The following is a 15308-nucleotide window of genomic DNA, read 5'->3' as shown; positions in this document are numbered from 1 at the left end:
TTTCCACGTTTCAGATGGCAAACGCGACTAAACGCGGTAACCCGCGTTTAGAAGCGTTTCGTTTATAGGTGTTTTTCGTTTTTGCCCATTTTAAAAATAAATAATAAAAAAATGCAGCTAAACTGCGGCAAAATAGACGTTTTAAACGTGGGTTACTATCTGTCAAGTTTAATCATTTAGGAGCAGTTGTAAAAGCGTCCCGTGTACATGGAGCCTAATTCGTTCCGGAAGCATGCTTGTAATCCAAAGCACTTGTATATCAAAGCAAATTTGCCCATAAGAAAAAACTGGAAACTCAGATGATTCGTTCCACAACCATTTATTCATAGGTCCTTCAGTTTATAGTCCATATAAAAAGATTACAGCAATGTGATAGGTTGTGAAACCATAAAATGTCCATCCACAAATGGAAGCCTCCACAAGGGGAATAGAAGCAAAATCCAGCAGGAGCTACAGAGTATAAAAGAGAAGAGAGGCGCCTCTAAGTGTAGCAATAAGTTGTTAAATGTTGTACCTTCAATAAATAAACCATATTGCTACACTTAGAGGCTCCTCTCTTCTATACTCAGTGACTCTGCTTGTATATCGAGTCAAATTTTTTATTTATTTTTTGTTTGTCTTGCAAAACCGTATAGTAATTTATGCAGCGCTATACCAAAAGAAAGGTAAAATCATATAATATTGTGTCGCCCTAAATGTAATCTCCCAACTCTGCGCTACAGACATACAATACCACAAAAATATTAATACAATGCAATATTGCTGCAGCTTTCAATTCAGTGTACCCATAATATGTAACCTAATATAGCAATAAAAAAGGTGCTGCTAACATAAAATGTGCATTACAGTATATCAAGTAAGCACTGCTATATAAACCAAACAGACCAAGTGCTAGTCAAATGAAGATTAGTCCATCCTGCCACAGTTCTAAATAAACATGAAAGTTCAGTCTTTTCACCTTCAATAAAAAGTACCTAAAGATTAGTCCATCCTGTAATTTAACCTCTTCAAGCAGACATGGTGCACATACACTATATTGTCAAAAGTATTGGGACACCTGCCTTTACATGTCCAAAACTTTAATGGCATCCCAGTCTTCGTCCGTGTGGTTCAATATTGAGTTGGCCCACCCTTTGCAGCTATAGCAGTTTCAACTGTTCTAGGAAGGCTGTCCGCAAGGTTTAGGAGTTTGTCTTTGGGAATGTTTGACCATTCTTTCAGAAGCGCATTTCTGAGGTAAGGCACTTGGACGAGAAGGCCTGGTTCGCAGTCTCTGCTCTAATTCATCCCAAAGATGTTCTATGGGGTGGAGGTCAGGACTCTGTGCAGGCCAGTAAAGTTTCTCCACCCCAAACTCGCTCATCCATGTCTTTATGGACCTTGCTTTGTGCACTGGTGCGCAGTCATGTTGGAACAGGTAGGGGCCATCACCAAACTTCCCACAAAGTTGGGAGCATAAAATTGTCCAAAATGTCTTGGTATGCAGACGCCTTAAGAGTTCCTTTCACTGGAACTAAGGGGACAAGCCCAAGCCCTGAAAAACAACCCCACACCATAATCGTCCCTCCACCAAATGATTTGGACCAGTGCGTAAAGCAAGGTCCATAAAGACATGGATGAGCGAGTTTGGGGCGGAGGAACTTGACTGGCAGCCGATGACTCATCAGCGAGCTTCCGCACTGACAGATGAATGTACACAAAAGAATGCAAAAAAATAAAATGCCACACCAAAGTTTAAAAAAAAAATATTGCGTGGGGTCTCCCCCAAAATCAATGCCAGACCCTTATCTGAGCATGCAGTCCAGCAGGTCAAAAAATAAGGGCGGTGACGAACAACCCCCCCCCCCCCCCTCCCTCCTAACCATACCAGGCCACATGCCCTCAACATGGGGGGAGAAGGGTGCCAATGACGTTATCAGTTGACCCCCCAACCCTTGTGACATCATTGACTGGGGAATGCTGGGTTGATGATGTCACAAGGGGCGGGGCCACCCACCAACAGCTGAGGAGTCATCAGTTGTTAAAAATGACCTGCTCCTTTAACAACCAGCTTTCTCAAGAACGTTCAATCTCTCCACCATTGATAGAAAGTGGTCCAGTGTTCAAACGCCGCTCCCCAGCAGACTAGGACTCACCAGACAACAATGCCTCTCTTTTTACAGATGGCTTCCATCTAATATAGCTTCCAGTCCTGTCTCTCCTGTGGAACTCCCCATATGGTAAACATGTAGGAAAAAAGGGGCTCCAATAGTGTAAAACCGATTTAACTAAAAAAGCGTCTGCTTTCCTCCCCTTCTTGTTGCTGACTTGAAAGCAACACGTAAAACGTCACTTCCAGGTCCCCTTGGATGTCTCATCAAAGAGAACCTGTCACCAAAAAATCATCACATGGACTTTTTGTCCCATATGCAATGGGGAAAAAAAAAAGTTAAACCTCCTCCATAATGCTAAACTGATGACCTATAAGGGGCCTTTAAAGCATCATCTATGGAACATATAGGGTACTGAAATTTATTGCCAATTCTTAAATTTAAAGATTGACATGTTGGGTATCTCTTTACTTGGCGCAACCTCGTCTTTTATATTTGGGTAATTTTATTGCGTTTGTGTGCCTTTATTTTCTTTTACTTCAGTCACTCTGGATGAAGGAGCACAGGGGGACACAGAAGACAGCAACATTGTCTGTGTGTGTGTGTGTGTGTGTACTAGCAGCTTTACAGTAAATACACTAACAAATTGAAGACAAACTCCAGCAAACACTTAATGATCAGTTCCTTTTTGTTTTACATAAATGAATAAAAGCTGATCAGTTTAAGCACCCTTAACAGTGTTGAACAGTTAGTCACATCCCTGTGTAACTGATACATCTGGAAGAGAGCTTCTTCTTTTTGAAAAATAACAGGCTTATTGGCTAGATCACCAAATAAAATTTAAAGACAGCTTAAATCTAATTGGTAAGCTGCAACATAAGTGTTTGCTTTTGGGTTTAATAACTCCTTTGCCATACACTGGTAGAATTTTGTTAAAAAATGTTTGTTTTGGGAGCTGCGGTGGCTCAACGCGATTGGCACTGCACTGACAAGCCATTCACCTCTGCAGCTAGAGGTTCGGATCCCGGTCTCGGCTTCATGTGAATTGAGTTTGGTGGTCTCAGCCCGGCTCCCGGTGGGTGTGCTATGCAAGGTAAGCCTGTGCTTAGTACGCCCACCCCCCTCCCACAAAAACCACCACACCTACACACGCACTCTAAATTGGGTTAACACACGCACTTTGACCACGCGGTCTCTAAAAGAGAGGCGAAGGACTAATGGGGCTGGTTGAGCGGGCTAATCCTCTCACTCCCTTATAGGGAGTCCCTCTGCCCCGTTGGGCTTCAAAGCGGAGCAGGTAGGGCGGGCTGTGTGGGAGGACCCCCTCACACACCCGCCATTGCCACCCGGGGCATGGAGAAAGATGGCAGATTGCCCCTGGGGGAGGCCTGCCTACTCCCAACTCCTGCAGTCCGGCTCCTCTCTCAGGTACACGCACAAAAATACACTTTATTTGCCAGGCTCAGTAAAACCAGGGACAGTATGTAAAAATCTGTGTTTTTTTTAGATCTGTCCCTGATATGTCCGAAAATGACATGCTTTTAATGTGAATATCCCAAGATTTTAGCTGCCCGCCTCTGCACTACCTCCTGGCGTGGTGGCCATCTGTAAGCCAGAGGGGCCCCATAATCTTCTATTGCCCGGGGGCCCCATGAGTTGTCAGTCCGCCCCTGTGGATAGGCTGCATTCTCAGTGATGTCACTGGTCTCTAGTGAAGGGATAGGCAGCATTCTCAGTGATGTCACTGGTCTCTAGTGAAGGGATAGGCAGCATTCTCAGTGATGTCATCGGTCTCTAGTAAAGGGATAGGTTGCATTCTCTTTAGTGCAGGGTTCGACAAAATCCGGGCGCCAGGTCGCAATTGCGACTAGAATTAGCGACCTGGCTCCTGCAGGAGGCCGCAAAGCCGCGGCTTCAATTACCGGCCGGCCCGATGCAATCGCTCGGGCAGGGGAGGTGGGGGCGCACGGAGACGCAGGATACCCCACCCTGTGTCTCCGTCCACCCCCACCTTCCCCGCCGCATGATCGCGTCGGGCCACGCTGGCCGGTAATTGAGGCCGCGGCTTTGCGGCCTTCTGCAGGCCTATGCTTCTCTCTGTGATCTGGCGCCATCTTGTGGTGGCCGTTGGTATGACAGACAGGACAACCAGCAATGCTAATGGGGCTTCCCCTGTGTTTTCACTACCACCTCCTTCCCTCTAATTAGAACCCCCAAACATTATATATATATATATTTTTTATTCTAACACCCTAGAGAATAAAATGGCGGTCGTTGCAATACTTTCTGTAACACCATTTTTGTGCAGCGGTTTTACAAGCGCACTTTTTGGGGGAAAATACAATTTTTTAAATAAAAAAAATAAGACACCAGTAAAGTTAGCCCAATTTTTTTTTATATTGTGAAAGATAATGTTATGCCGAGTAAATTGATACCCAATATGTCACGCTTCAAAATTGCGTCCGCTCGTGGAATGGCGACAAACTTTTACCCTTTAATATCTCCATAGGCGACGTTTAAAAAATTTGACAGGTTGCATGGTTTGAGTTACAGAGGAGGTCTAGGGCTAGAATTATTGCTCTCGCTCTACCAATCACGGCGATACCTCACGTGTGGTTTGAACACCGCTTTCATATGCAGGCGCTACTCACGTCTGCGTTCGCTTCTGCGTGCGAGCTTGGTGGGACAGGGCGCGTTTCTGGCTCCTAACATTTTTAGCTGGCTCCTAGATTCCAAGAAAATGTGTCAAACCCTGCTCTAGTGAATGGATAGGCTGCATTCCCAGTGATGTCACTGGTCTCTATTGAATGGATAGGCTGCATTCTCAGTGATGTCATTGGTCTCTAGTGATGGGATAGGCTGCATTCTCAGTGATAGGAGAAAAACAAGATGTGACAAAAACTTTTATAAGATGACTGTTTTCTGCTACAGCCAGTTTTTGGTTGTAGCAGAAAACGGTAATCTTATAAAAGTGTAGCCATTTTCCTGATTTTAATTAAATATACTCCCTGATGTAAAGCGCTGCGCAAACTGTTGGCGCTATATAAATCCTGTATAATAATAATAATAATAATACTATTCGTTGCATCTCCTGCTGCACTTCGTTTTTGGGGCACCTTGTTTTTCTCCTATTGTTCTTCCAGACAGTGCTTCACTCTCAGTTAGCTTGCCACTAATGCTGCATACATATACTTCCTGGATTTTAGAGGCTTTTGGTTGTATTTATTAATGTGTTACCCTCCCGTGCGCCATTCTGTTTTTTGTTTTGCATTCTCAGTGATGTCACTGGTCTCTTCTGTATGGATAGGTTGCATTCTCAGTGATGTCACTGGTCTCTTCTGTATGGATAGGTTGCATTATCAATGATGTCACTGGTCTCTTCTGTATGGATAGGTTGCATTATCAATGATGTCACTGGTCTCTTCTGTATGGATAGGTTGCATTATCAATGTCACTGGTCTCTTCTGTATAGATAGGTTGCATTCTCAGTGATGTCACTGGTCTCTTCTGTATAGATAGGTTGCATTCTCAGTGATGTCACTGGTCTCTTCTGTATGGATAGGTTGCATTATCAATGATGTCACTGGTCTCTTCTGTATGGATAGGTTGCATTATCAATGTCACTGGTCTCTTCTGTATGGATAGGTTGCATTCTCAGTGATGTCACTGGTCTCTTTTGTATGGGTAGGTTGCATTCTCAGTGATGTCACTGGTCTCTTCTGTATGGATAGGTTTCATTCTCAGTGATGTCACTGGTCTCTTCTGTATGGATAGGTTTCATTCTCAGTGATGTCACTGGTCTCTTTTGTATGGATAGGTTGCATTCTCAATGATGTCACTAGTCTCTTCTGTATGGATAGGTTGCATTCTCAGTGATGTCACTGGTCTCTTCTGTATGGATAGGTTTCATTCTCAGTGATGTCACTGGTCTCTTTTGTATGGATAGGTTGCATTCTCAGTGTCACTGGTCTCTTCTGTATGGATAGGTTGCATTCTCAGTGATGTCACTGGTCTGTTCTGTATGGATAGGTTGCATTCTCAGTGATGTCACTGGTCTCTTATGTATGGATAGGTTTCATTCTCAGTGATGTCACTGGTCTCTTCTGTATGGATAGGTTGCATTCTCAGTGATGTCACTGGTCTCTTCTGTATGGATAGGTTGCATTCTCAGTGATGTCACTGGTCTCTTCTGTATGGATAGGTTGCATTCTCAGTGATGTCACTGGTCTCTTTTGTATGGATAGGTTGCATTCTCAGTGATGTCACTGGTCTCTTCTGTATGGATAGGTTTCATTCTCAGTGATGTCACTGGTCTTCTGAATGGATAAGTTGAATTATTGGTGATTTTGCTGGTCTCTGAGTGGGTAGCCTGCATTTTGTGTGTTTCAGTATAAATCATATTCAGCCTGGTTTGTAGTGTTAATCTTATTAACATTTAATGTGGTGAAAATTCAACATTGTTTATCCATATTTGGTTTTCATATGAACATGATTTATTAACACAAAGGTACTTTGTCTTTTAAAATGAGCTGAATAAAGCTAAATATATTGTACACTCCTTTTGTTCTCTGCTTAGTATTTTGTCACATTTTTGACACATTCCTAATATTTCATGTTATTCATTGACTTCCTCTTCCCTCCTCCCCAGGCTCCCATTTCCCAAAGCTTTTATTAATGATGCACCCCCATGCTGTCTCTGTTCTATGTTACAGGCTGTCGGAGGGAGAAAAAAACTCTGATGATTCTTTACAAGTGAGGAAGAACCACTTTTACCAGCTTCCGATTCCCAGGAGCAAAGTTCATTTCCTCCAGAGTCACACGGCGCTGCCGCTCTGCCGAGACATTGTCCTTCAGGTAATGGGAAGTCTCCCCAGCTCCAGCCATGGTGACAAAAAACAGATTGTGCATCCTTTTCCTCCTCCTCTCTGCTTGTCCTAAATCTTTATTAATATCTCGAGTAACTATCGTGCCATGGTTTGAGTGAGGATTAAAGCCCAACTCCAGCCCTACATTTTTATTCCATTCTGGATAATACAATGCACATATTTTTATGCATTTCCAACGCTGCTGGCTTGTTTGGCTGCATAGTCTAAGGCAGAAAGCAACGCATATCAAACATGCGGTTATATGAAGTTAGGGTATTTTGTGTAACTGCCCTGCCTACTGCCTTTTAAGCAAACCAACTCTGGTAAAGGCCAACTTGCATTGCTTCCTTTGTGTGAAATACCTGGTGCTCCTGCCAGGCCCCCTGTTTCCCATTTTAAACTGACCATGCTGGGCATATCAGCACATCAATCCCAATGCGGTCAGTTTTCGGGCTATGCTGGCATCACAGCCGGCCTATCATCGAATTGTCAGTCTTGTGCTGACACGGCCCATTGCATAGCTAATTACTAGGAATATCAGTGCAGGACTGCGGACGCGTCACCCTGCAGTCCCCACACCTACCTCTCCAATTTTTTTTATGCCGCCGAGAACAGAGGTCATGTAATCACATATGAAAAAAAAGATAAAAAAAAGTGTAGGTGTGTGTGTATGTGTATATCTATATATACACGCACGTATATATTACACACACACACATATATACTGTGCAAAAGTTTTAGGCAGGTGTAAGAAAATTCAGTAACTTAGGACTGCTTTCTGAAATAGAAGTGTTAATGGATTATTTATATCGATTAAAAAAAAAAATTGTAAAAACAAGTACAGTGACCACCCTTTGCCATCAAAACAACATCAATTCTTCTATGCACACTTACACACACTTTTTGAAAGACCTCGGCAGGTAGGTGGTTCCAAACATCCTGGATAACTAACCACAGATCTTCTGTGGATGTAGGCTGCTTCAGATCCTTCCGTCTCTTAGATCCCTTTCACACCGCCGACGCCCATAGCGTTGGCAGTAAAATAGCGGTAAAACGCTGCTGTTTTACTGTCGGATTTGTGGTGCATTTCGGCCGTTTTTCCCCTGCTAGCGGCCAAGAAAGGGTTAAAACCGCCGCTACATTGGCGTATTGCTGGCGGTACGGCAGCGCTGCCCATTGATTTCAATGGGCAGGAGCGCATTAGCAGCGGTGAGTTCACTGTTGCTAATGCGCTCCCGAGAAGCTGCTGGCAGGACTTTTCCTGCCAGTGCACCACTCCAGTGTGAAAGCCCTCGGGCAATAGAGCAGTTGTTTTAGGACGGATTGCAGGGGCTATTTTTAATGCTATAGCGCTTGCAAAACACCCTCAGTGTGAAAGGGGTCTTAATGTAATCCCAGACAGACTCGATGTTGAGGTCAAGAGATCAGGGTTTTTTGGGGCCAAACTAATACTTCCAGGACTGCTTACATGTGGCCACCACCCCACCCTGCACCATACGGGGCTACATGCTCCGTTCCCCACAACCCTGGGCTGGTGGTTGTAGGGGTGAGGGGGTGACTTATCACAATCTGGAGTCCCCCTTTAACAAGGTGGGGCCCCTAGATGATGCCCCACCAAGTGAATGAGTATGGGGTAGTATCCTTACTCTTTAACCAAATAAATGAAGTGTAAATAAATATAGAACATTTTTTTACATTTGTACTTTGTATTTTACTGTTTTTATTGTTTTCAAGTAAGAAGTCAAATTTTCCATGAACGAGACAGCTTGTTTTGTTACCATATAAAGAACAGAGCATAAAGTATTTCTAGGAAACAAATTTGGCATTCCACATCGGGAATGAAACTAAATAGAAAAGAAGAATACTCGCCTTGAAAACACATCTGCAGTTAGAAACCTTAAAAGAGAGAAGATACGTTACGGGTTTTAAATCATCACAGATACCCAAAGAAGTGACTAGGCTCAGGTGATGCACAGAGATTAAACAAATCCTCCTACATAAGTTGTACTTGGTTGTCTGCAGTATTTTCTTCTCTACAGCCGGTGAAAGTCCAGAATTTATAAAGCGTGTCTGAGCTGTCAGAAAAATGGGGCAGAGAGCTAAATTAATACTCTGAAAGCTTAGTGAGTGGAGTTCTGAGAGCTGATTGGAAGGAAGAGACACACCCCTTCACACATGAACAGATCCCTTCCCTGACACCTTTTTTCTCTTGATGTCAGGAAAATGTGTCAGTTACTCATGCTGATAGCAGAGGAACATTGCAGCAGACAAAAATTAAACTTGGTGCTTTGGATATACACAAGTACACACTATAGAGGGATATACTTTGGTCATGTCTGAGGTTTACAACCACTTTAAGGCTATTATAAAACTCAACACAGTTTTTGGCAAGTCTTATATAAAAAAAAAAAAAAAAAATGTCCCTCGATGTCAATCCAGCAATGTCGGTCTGCATCAATCACGATGAACAATGGCCCCTGAACCAGACTGCTCCAGCCCCTGCTAGAACCAAATGACATTACTGTTTCTCCCTGCAGCTAAAGTAAACAAATGGGCGGGGCCACCAGTGATGGCATTGGTTGACCTCACCCCCTTATGACATTATTGACCATATATGCAAAATTCCATATATGGCCACCTGATGAACCCTGCCCTTTTTTATTACTTTAGTCCAGTGGTTCTCAACTCTTGTCCTCAGGACCCACTAACGGGCCAGATTTTAAGTATTACCTTGGGAAGATGCAGACTAGAATGCTGCAATCACTGTGTAGCAAATTATATGCATTTCAGTTATCTTGCAAACCTGATCTGTTAGACCTCTTTCAGAATTGAGGCGTGGAGCCGCGGTGACGGTATAGCCACGCTATTTGTAGCGCCGCTATACCATCGTATTTACCGCGATATTCGGGCGCTAGCGGTGAGGTTTTAACCCCCGCTAGCGGCCGAAAAAGGGTTAATACCGCCCACGTTGCGATCGGTATTACCGCGGTTTCCAATTGATTTCAATGGGAAGGCGCGGTATAGGAGCGGTAAACACACCGCTCCTATACCGCTCCAAAGATGCGGCTAGCAGGACTTTTGGAGCGTTGCTGCTACCGCACCGCTTCAGTGTGAAAGCCTTCGGGCTTTCACATTGAAGCCTGCAGGGCATGATTTTTCATGCGGTATAGCAGCGCTATTTTTATCGCTGTACCGCATGAAAAACGCCCCAATGTGAAAGGGGCCTTAGTGGGTCCTGAAGACGGGAGTTGAGAACCACTGCTTTAGTGGAGGAGGAAGTGGAGCTTTTGTTTGGCCACACTGCTTATATAAACAAAGGGGAGGGGTCATCACCTGGTGACCCTGCACTTGTATGACATCATTGACCATGTATGGACATGTGCACTGCTGGCGGGTGCCAGCTCCTAACAACCAATGCAAAAATGGACCATTGCCCATTTACATCCATTTAGGTCCGCCTAAGTTTCTTAAATGGGGAAAAAAATGCAGACTTGTTCCAATTAAAAAAAATTGGACCTGAACAGATGCAGATGTAAACGGTTGATAATCCGATTAAATCCATTTGCCCATAGAAATGCATCGCTGTCTGTTTTTCACCTGTTAATAGACGGGTAAAAAAACAGACAGACGGAACATCCCGTTTGAAAGGGGCCTAACAAAATTGTATTAAATGCAGTGGCGGCCGCTCATGCAGCCGCCCCCCTATTCCCTGTCCTTAGCCCCTAATTTAAATGCAGGGTGCCAGACGCCTGGATTCCAATGTTTTTTTCAAAGCACATGATTAGAGCCTGAGGCTCTAATTGGCTTCAAAAGGGGTGGGCTTGGGGCACAGAGCAATGCGTCCAGAGCCCACCCAGTTGTGTGACATTAGCAAATTAATATTCGCTAATGTCGTCCTGTTTCTCCTCACAATCAATTAGGAAGCGGGTTCTGAGGCCCGATTGGCCGGGAATTCTAAGTCCTGATTGGTTGGGAGAAGAAGCGACTGTCAGGAGGGGGGAAACCGCGGGGCTGGCGGGGGGCCTGGCCGGCTTGTTTGAAAGCATTTTAATTTGATTGCCATTTGAAGATGTAGGGATCTACCATGTTACTGTATTAGACAAGGTATAAAAGTTGCTCTTACTTCCTGTTTTCCAGGATGGACAAGTTGTGGGTGTGGACATGGAGTGGAGACCTTCTTTCGGGGGAATCGGAAAGCCAAACGTATCTCTGATTCAGATTGCAGTGAAAGACGAGGTCTTTATACTGGATTTGCTGCAGGGTGACTTTCTTCAGAATGGTGATGAAGAAGAAGAAAAGTGCCCACTGCTGGTCAGATTAATCAAAGAGCTTTTTTCCTGCCCTGCAGTCACAAAACTGGGTAAGAATTGACTGTTCCTTATAGTCTCCATTGTCTGTATACAGTGTACCATTCAATACAAGATGCGCCATGCTCAAATGAAAATATTATACTGTTAAATTGACTTTGTGGAAATATCATAGTCTATTCTCATTATCTTGTCCACCCAGCAAATTAATGGGCCAGTCCACCCAAAAGTGATGTATTGATGGAGTCTAGTGGAATGAGTTTCCATAATCCTTCCTATAGGCCAGTGATGGCGAACCTCGGCACCCCAGATGTTTTGGAACTACATTTCCCATGATGCTCCACTGCACTGCAGAGTGCATAAGGATCATGGGAAATGTAGTTCCAAAACATCTGGGGTGCCAAGGTTCGCCATCACTGCTATAGGCCTTCTAGACTCCCCTGCCTGGATTAAAGCTGAACAGATATGATATGAAAAAATCTCCAATTAACGTAGTTATGAATTTAATCAATTAACCACTTAAGACCCGGACCATTATGCAGGTTAAGGACCTTGCCCCTTTTTGCGATTCGGCACTGCGTTGCTTTAACTGACAATTGTGCGGTCGTGCCATGTGGCTCTCAAACAAAATTGGCGTCCTTTTTTTCCCACAAATAGAGCTTTCTTTTGGTGGTATTTGATCACCTCTGCGTTTTTTTATTTTTTGCACTATAAACAAAAAATAGAGCAACAATTTTGAAAAAAAATCTATTTTTTACTTTTTGCTATAATAAATATCCTTAAAAAAATATATAAAAAAAACATTTTTTTTCCTCAGTTTACGTATTCTTCTACTTATTTTTGGTAAAAAAAAATTGCAATAAGCGTTTATTGGTTTGTGCAAAAGTTATAGCGTTTACAAAATAGGGGATAGTTTTATGGCATTTTTATTAATAATTTTTTTTTTTTACTAGTAATGGCGGCGATCAGCGATTTATTTTTTCGTGACTTCGACATTATGGCGGACACATCGGACACTTTTGACACATTTTTGGGACCATTGTCGTTTTCTCAGCGAAAAGTGCTATAAAAATGCATTGATTACTGTGAAAATGACAATGGCAGTGAAGGGGTTAACCACTAGGTGGTGCTAAGGGGTTAAGTGTGCCCTAAGGCAGTGATTCTTACTGTAGGGGGGCGTGGCTGGACGCGTGACGTCACTGATCGTCGTTCCCTATAACAGGGAACAGACAATCACTGACACTGCCACAGAGAAGAACGGGGAAGGTGTGTACACTTGCCTCTCCCCATTCTTCAGCTCCTGTGACCCGATCGCGGGACACCGACGGCGATCGGGTTCGCAGGACACCGGCGGCTATCGGGTCCAGCAGGCGCGGTCACGGAGCTTCGGACATGCCTGTGCCCAGCCGTGCCATTCTGCCGACGTATATTGGCGTTACTGTCCTTAAGTGGTTAAGAAAAGTAAACAAATTAATTTTTAAATGCAAATGTGAGTTTCTGAAAAGAGCACTCTGACTGGAAGAGGTGTGGTTGGTATTGTGTTCTGATTTAGTATATGCTGACTGCACTCATGCTGACAGAAATAGAGAACAGAGTGACCAGAGAGAATAACTGATTGGACGGGTTAGAAAACCTGGCCCAGTAGCAGCGTTTCAACCCTAATAAGTTGGCGCTAGCCTATTCTCTCAATTCAAAACAGGCCCATTGCTGACCTATTTGTTAACAGCTTTCCCTAATGATGGTCACATTTTGCATGCATGAGTGACTTTCCCCTCTCATCTGCAGACCGCTTTAAGTGACATCCTGTATGTCAGTCTAAACAAGTACCAAACTTTGTTACTATGTGATGCACAAGCCTCATTTTTTACATCCCTGGCTGAGCCAAATCCTCCTCCACTTGTGTCTCAACCGCATTCTCTCCCAGACACAGAGGTAGGGCAGTGGTGACAATTCAGAAACAACATGGGCAGGACTCGGTGTGGCCAGGGGCTGATTGACCAGTGACTACAGACATGTGAATCAGTAGTGACAATGTTGATGGCTGCGTCCCCTACAACATCTTTTCATTGCACTGTAGTGCAAGTGGCAACTTTCAAGGATAAATTCACCTTGTGTTACACCCATATTCAGGCTTTGCCCGCTTGGCCGCATCACTCATTCAGTGTGCTGCGAATATAAAACTACAGCGTCCGGTAGGCTTTGTGGCTCTCAGCTTGTCGTTTTCATTTAACTACCACGGCGCTGTGAGTGCTTTGGTAGTTCATTGAGTCTTCCTGTCAGAATGTATCGGCTTGCTCATACAAGGTTGATCGCTGGTGCAATGCTTTTTAGGTTCCTGCAACAAAAAAAAATATTAAATTCACATTTTTTTTAAAGTTTATCCTTTAAGACAAATTGAGTGGACTTTTTTTTTTCATCAAGCTGCTATGTCTGCTGGTTAGGAATTCACTGCTTTTTAATTAAAGTGATACTAAATACACACAGTTTAATTTACATTATCTCTTCTCATTCTGTATGTGGATGATGGCACTGTAATTATTTTAATAGGAAAAAGGTATCTAGATTTTTTTAGTTTTTTAAACAGACATGACCCAGCTCTTTCCCAGCTTCTCTACAGAAAAACATAAGCAGGAGGAGCTTCTAGTCCTCTGTTGCTGGTCACCTGTTCAAAATAATTGCCATAACATTGTGTGGGCAGATATCTGCCAGTCACAGGCTGTCACACCCCTCCAGACAGTGTCCTAAAATAAAAGGGAGGTGAAGCCTCCATCAATCTACATATAATATCCCACCCCCGTTGTGTTTAGCTACTTGGTCAGCATGGAGGAGGAGGGAGGGAGTGGGCTGTCCTTTACCACTGTCTATACACCCACATGTGTGACTCTAGTGACATGGGCTGCACAGATGTGATCGCGACGAAATGCTCGGCATAGAAACGCACTGAAAACTGAGCATGTGCAGAGCTGCCACCGCTGATCTGCAGAATCTCGAACTGAATTGGGGACATGATAAAAAGGGAGAGACAGAGAACAGCAGGAACAACCAGTTTTTTTGCAGAAAATGAATCTCATAGCGACTGAGTACGAACTGCATGTAATAAAGCATTTATTGATAGTTTTTTGGGTTTAGCAACACTTTTAAGGGCGTGTTCACACCATTGTGTTTTATGTGGGTTACAACGCAGGATCACAGCATGCTCAAAATGCATAAAAATAGTTAATGTTACAAACTTCAAAGCTCCTTAGCCCAGTGTACTTAGAAGGTAGTGCATTGCCATTTGAAATCCTCCGATTGCGATGCATAGAAATGCACTAAAAATGGCAATATGCATTTTAATTGGTGCAATTTACAAGTCCCGTGTTCATATTTTAAAAAAAAAAACATTCATACAACCCAGAAGAACTCCAGATACAGTGTGTTTTACAGTACAATGGTGTGAGCAGGCAGGCCATATCTCGGTGAGAATAAAAATCTAGGAGCTTACATTTCTGACTTGTATCACAGTTGCAGGTTGCTGGGCTGTCATGCTAACCTGAGCTTCACTGCCAGTGATTGGGAACAAGCATACAGCCTGTCTGAATCCTGCACTCCTGTCTTGCATTCTTACTGCGGCTCAAGTAGCTTACCAGGTAGTATCATTGGGATCAGGGTAACATCTGGCATCCCCCTTTTATTTGTCCTCAGAAGTCGTCTTTAATATGACATTTACATTTCCTATAATATTTTTTAACTTGGTTATAAGCAATTTCTCAACTGGTATTTTTTATTTGTTTTGCTCTCTCTCAAAAGAGAATAATGGGAAATGATCTAAAAATGTTAAAGCCTCCTTCTATTTCATAGGGTTAGAAGGCCATTGATTTATTATCTATTGCAATTGTTCAGTTCTAATTTCTCTCAGGTTGTAATATGGAAATGCGAATTATGTCTTGTGCAGGATATGGTATGCACGGGGATTTCCAAAGTCTTGATGCCACACACACTGCTTTCCGAGGAGTCGAGTTGTGCAATGTGATTGACCTCTGTGAGGTGCATAAACAGGTACAAAG

At 43.4% G+C, this 15308-nt stretch overlaps 1 protein-coding gene across 1 annotated transcript in view; it reads left to right on the top strand.

The window, feature by feature from the left end:
* Positions 1 to 15308, top strand: part of EXD3 (exonuclease 3'-5' domain containing 3) — a 439907-nt gene that overhangs the window by 179314 nt on the left and 245285 nt on the right. The window contains exons 13-15 of the mRNA XM_040324501.1: positions 6803 to 6944; positions 11093 to 11315; positions 15197 to 15300. Coding sequence (XP_040180435.1) covers positions 6803 to 6944; positions 11093 to 11315; positions 15197 to 15300 — 469 coding nt within the window. The remainder of the gene's footprint in view (positions 1 to 6802; positions 6945 to 11092; positions 11316 to 15196; positions 15301 to 15308) is intronic.

The sequence above is a fragment of the Rana temporaria genome, chromosome 9 (genome assembly GCF_905171775.1).
Source record: "Rana temporaria chromosome 9, aRanTem1.1, whole genome shotgun sequence".
In the NCBI taxonomy this organism is placed as follows: Eukaryota; Metazoa; Chordata; class Amphibia; order Anura; family Ranidae; genus Rana; species Rana temporaria.
This window is presented reverse-complemented; position numbering and strand designations above follow the sequence as displayed.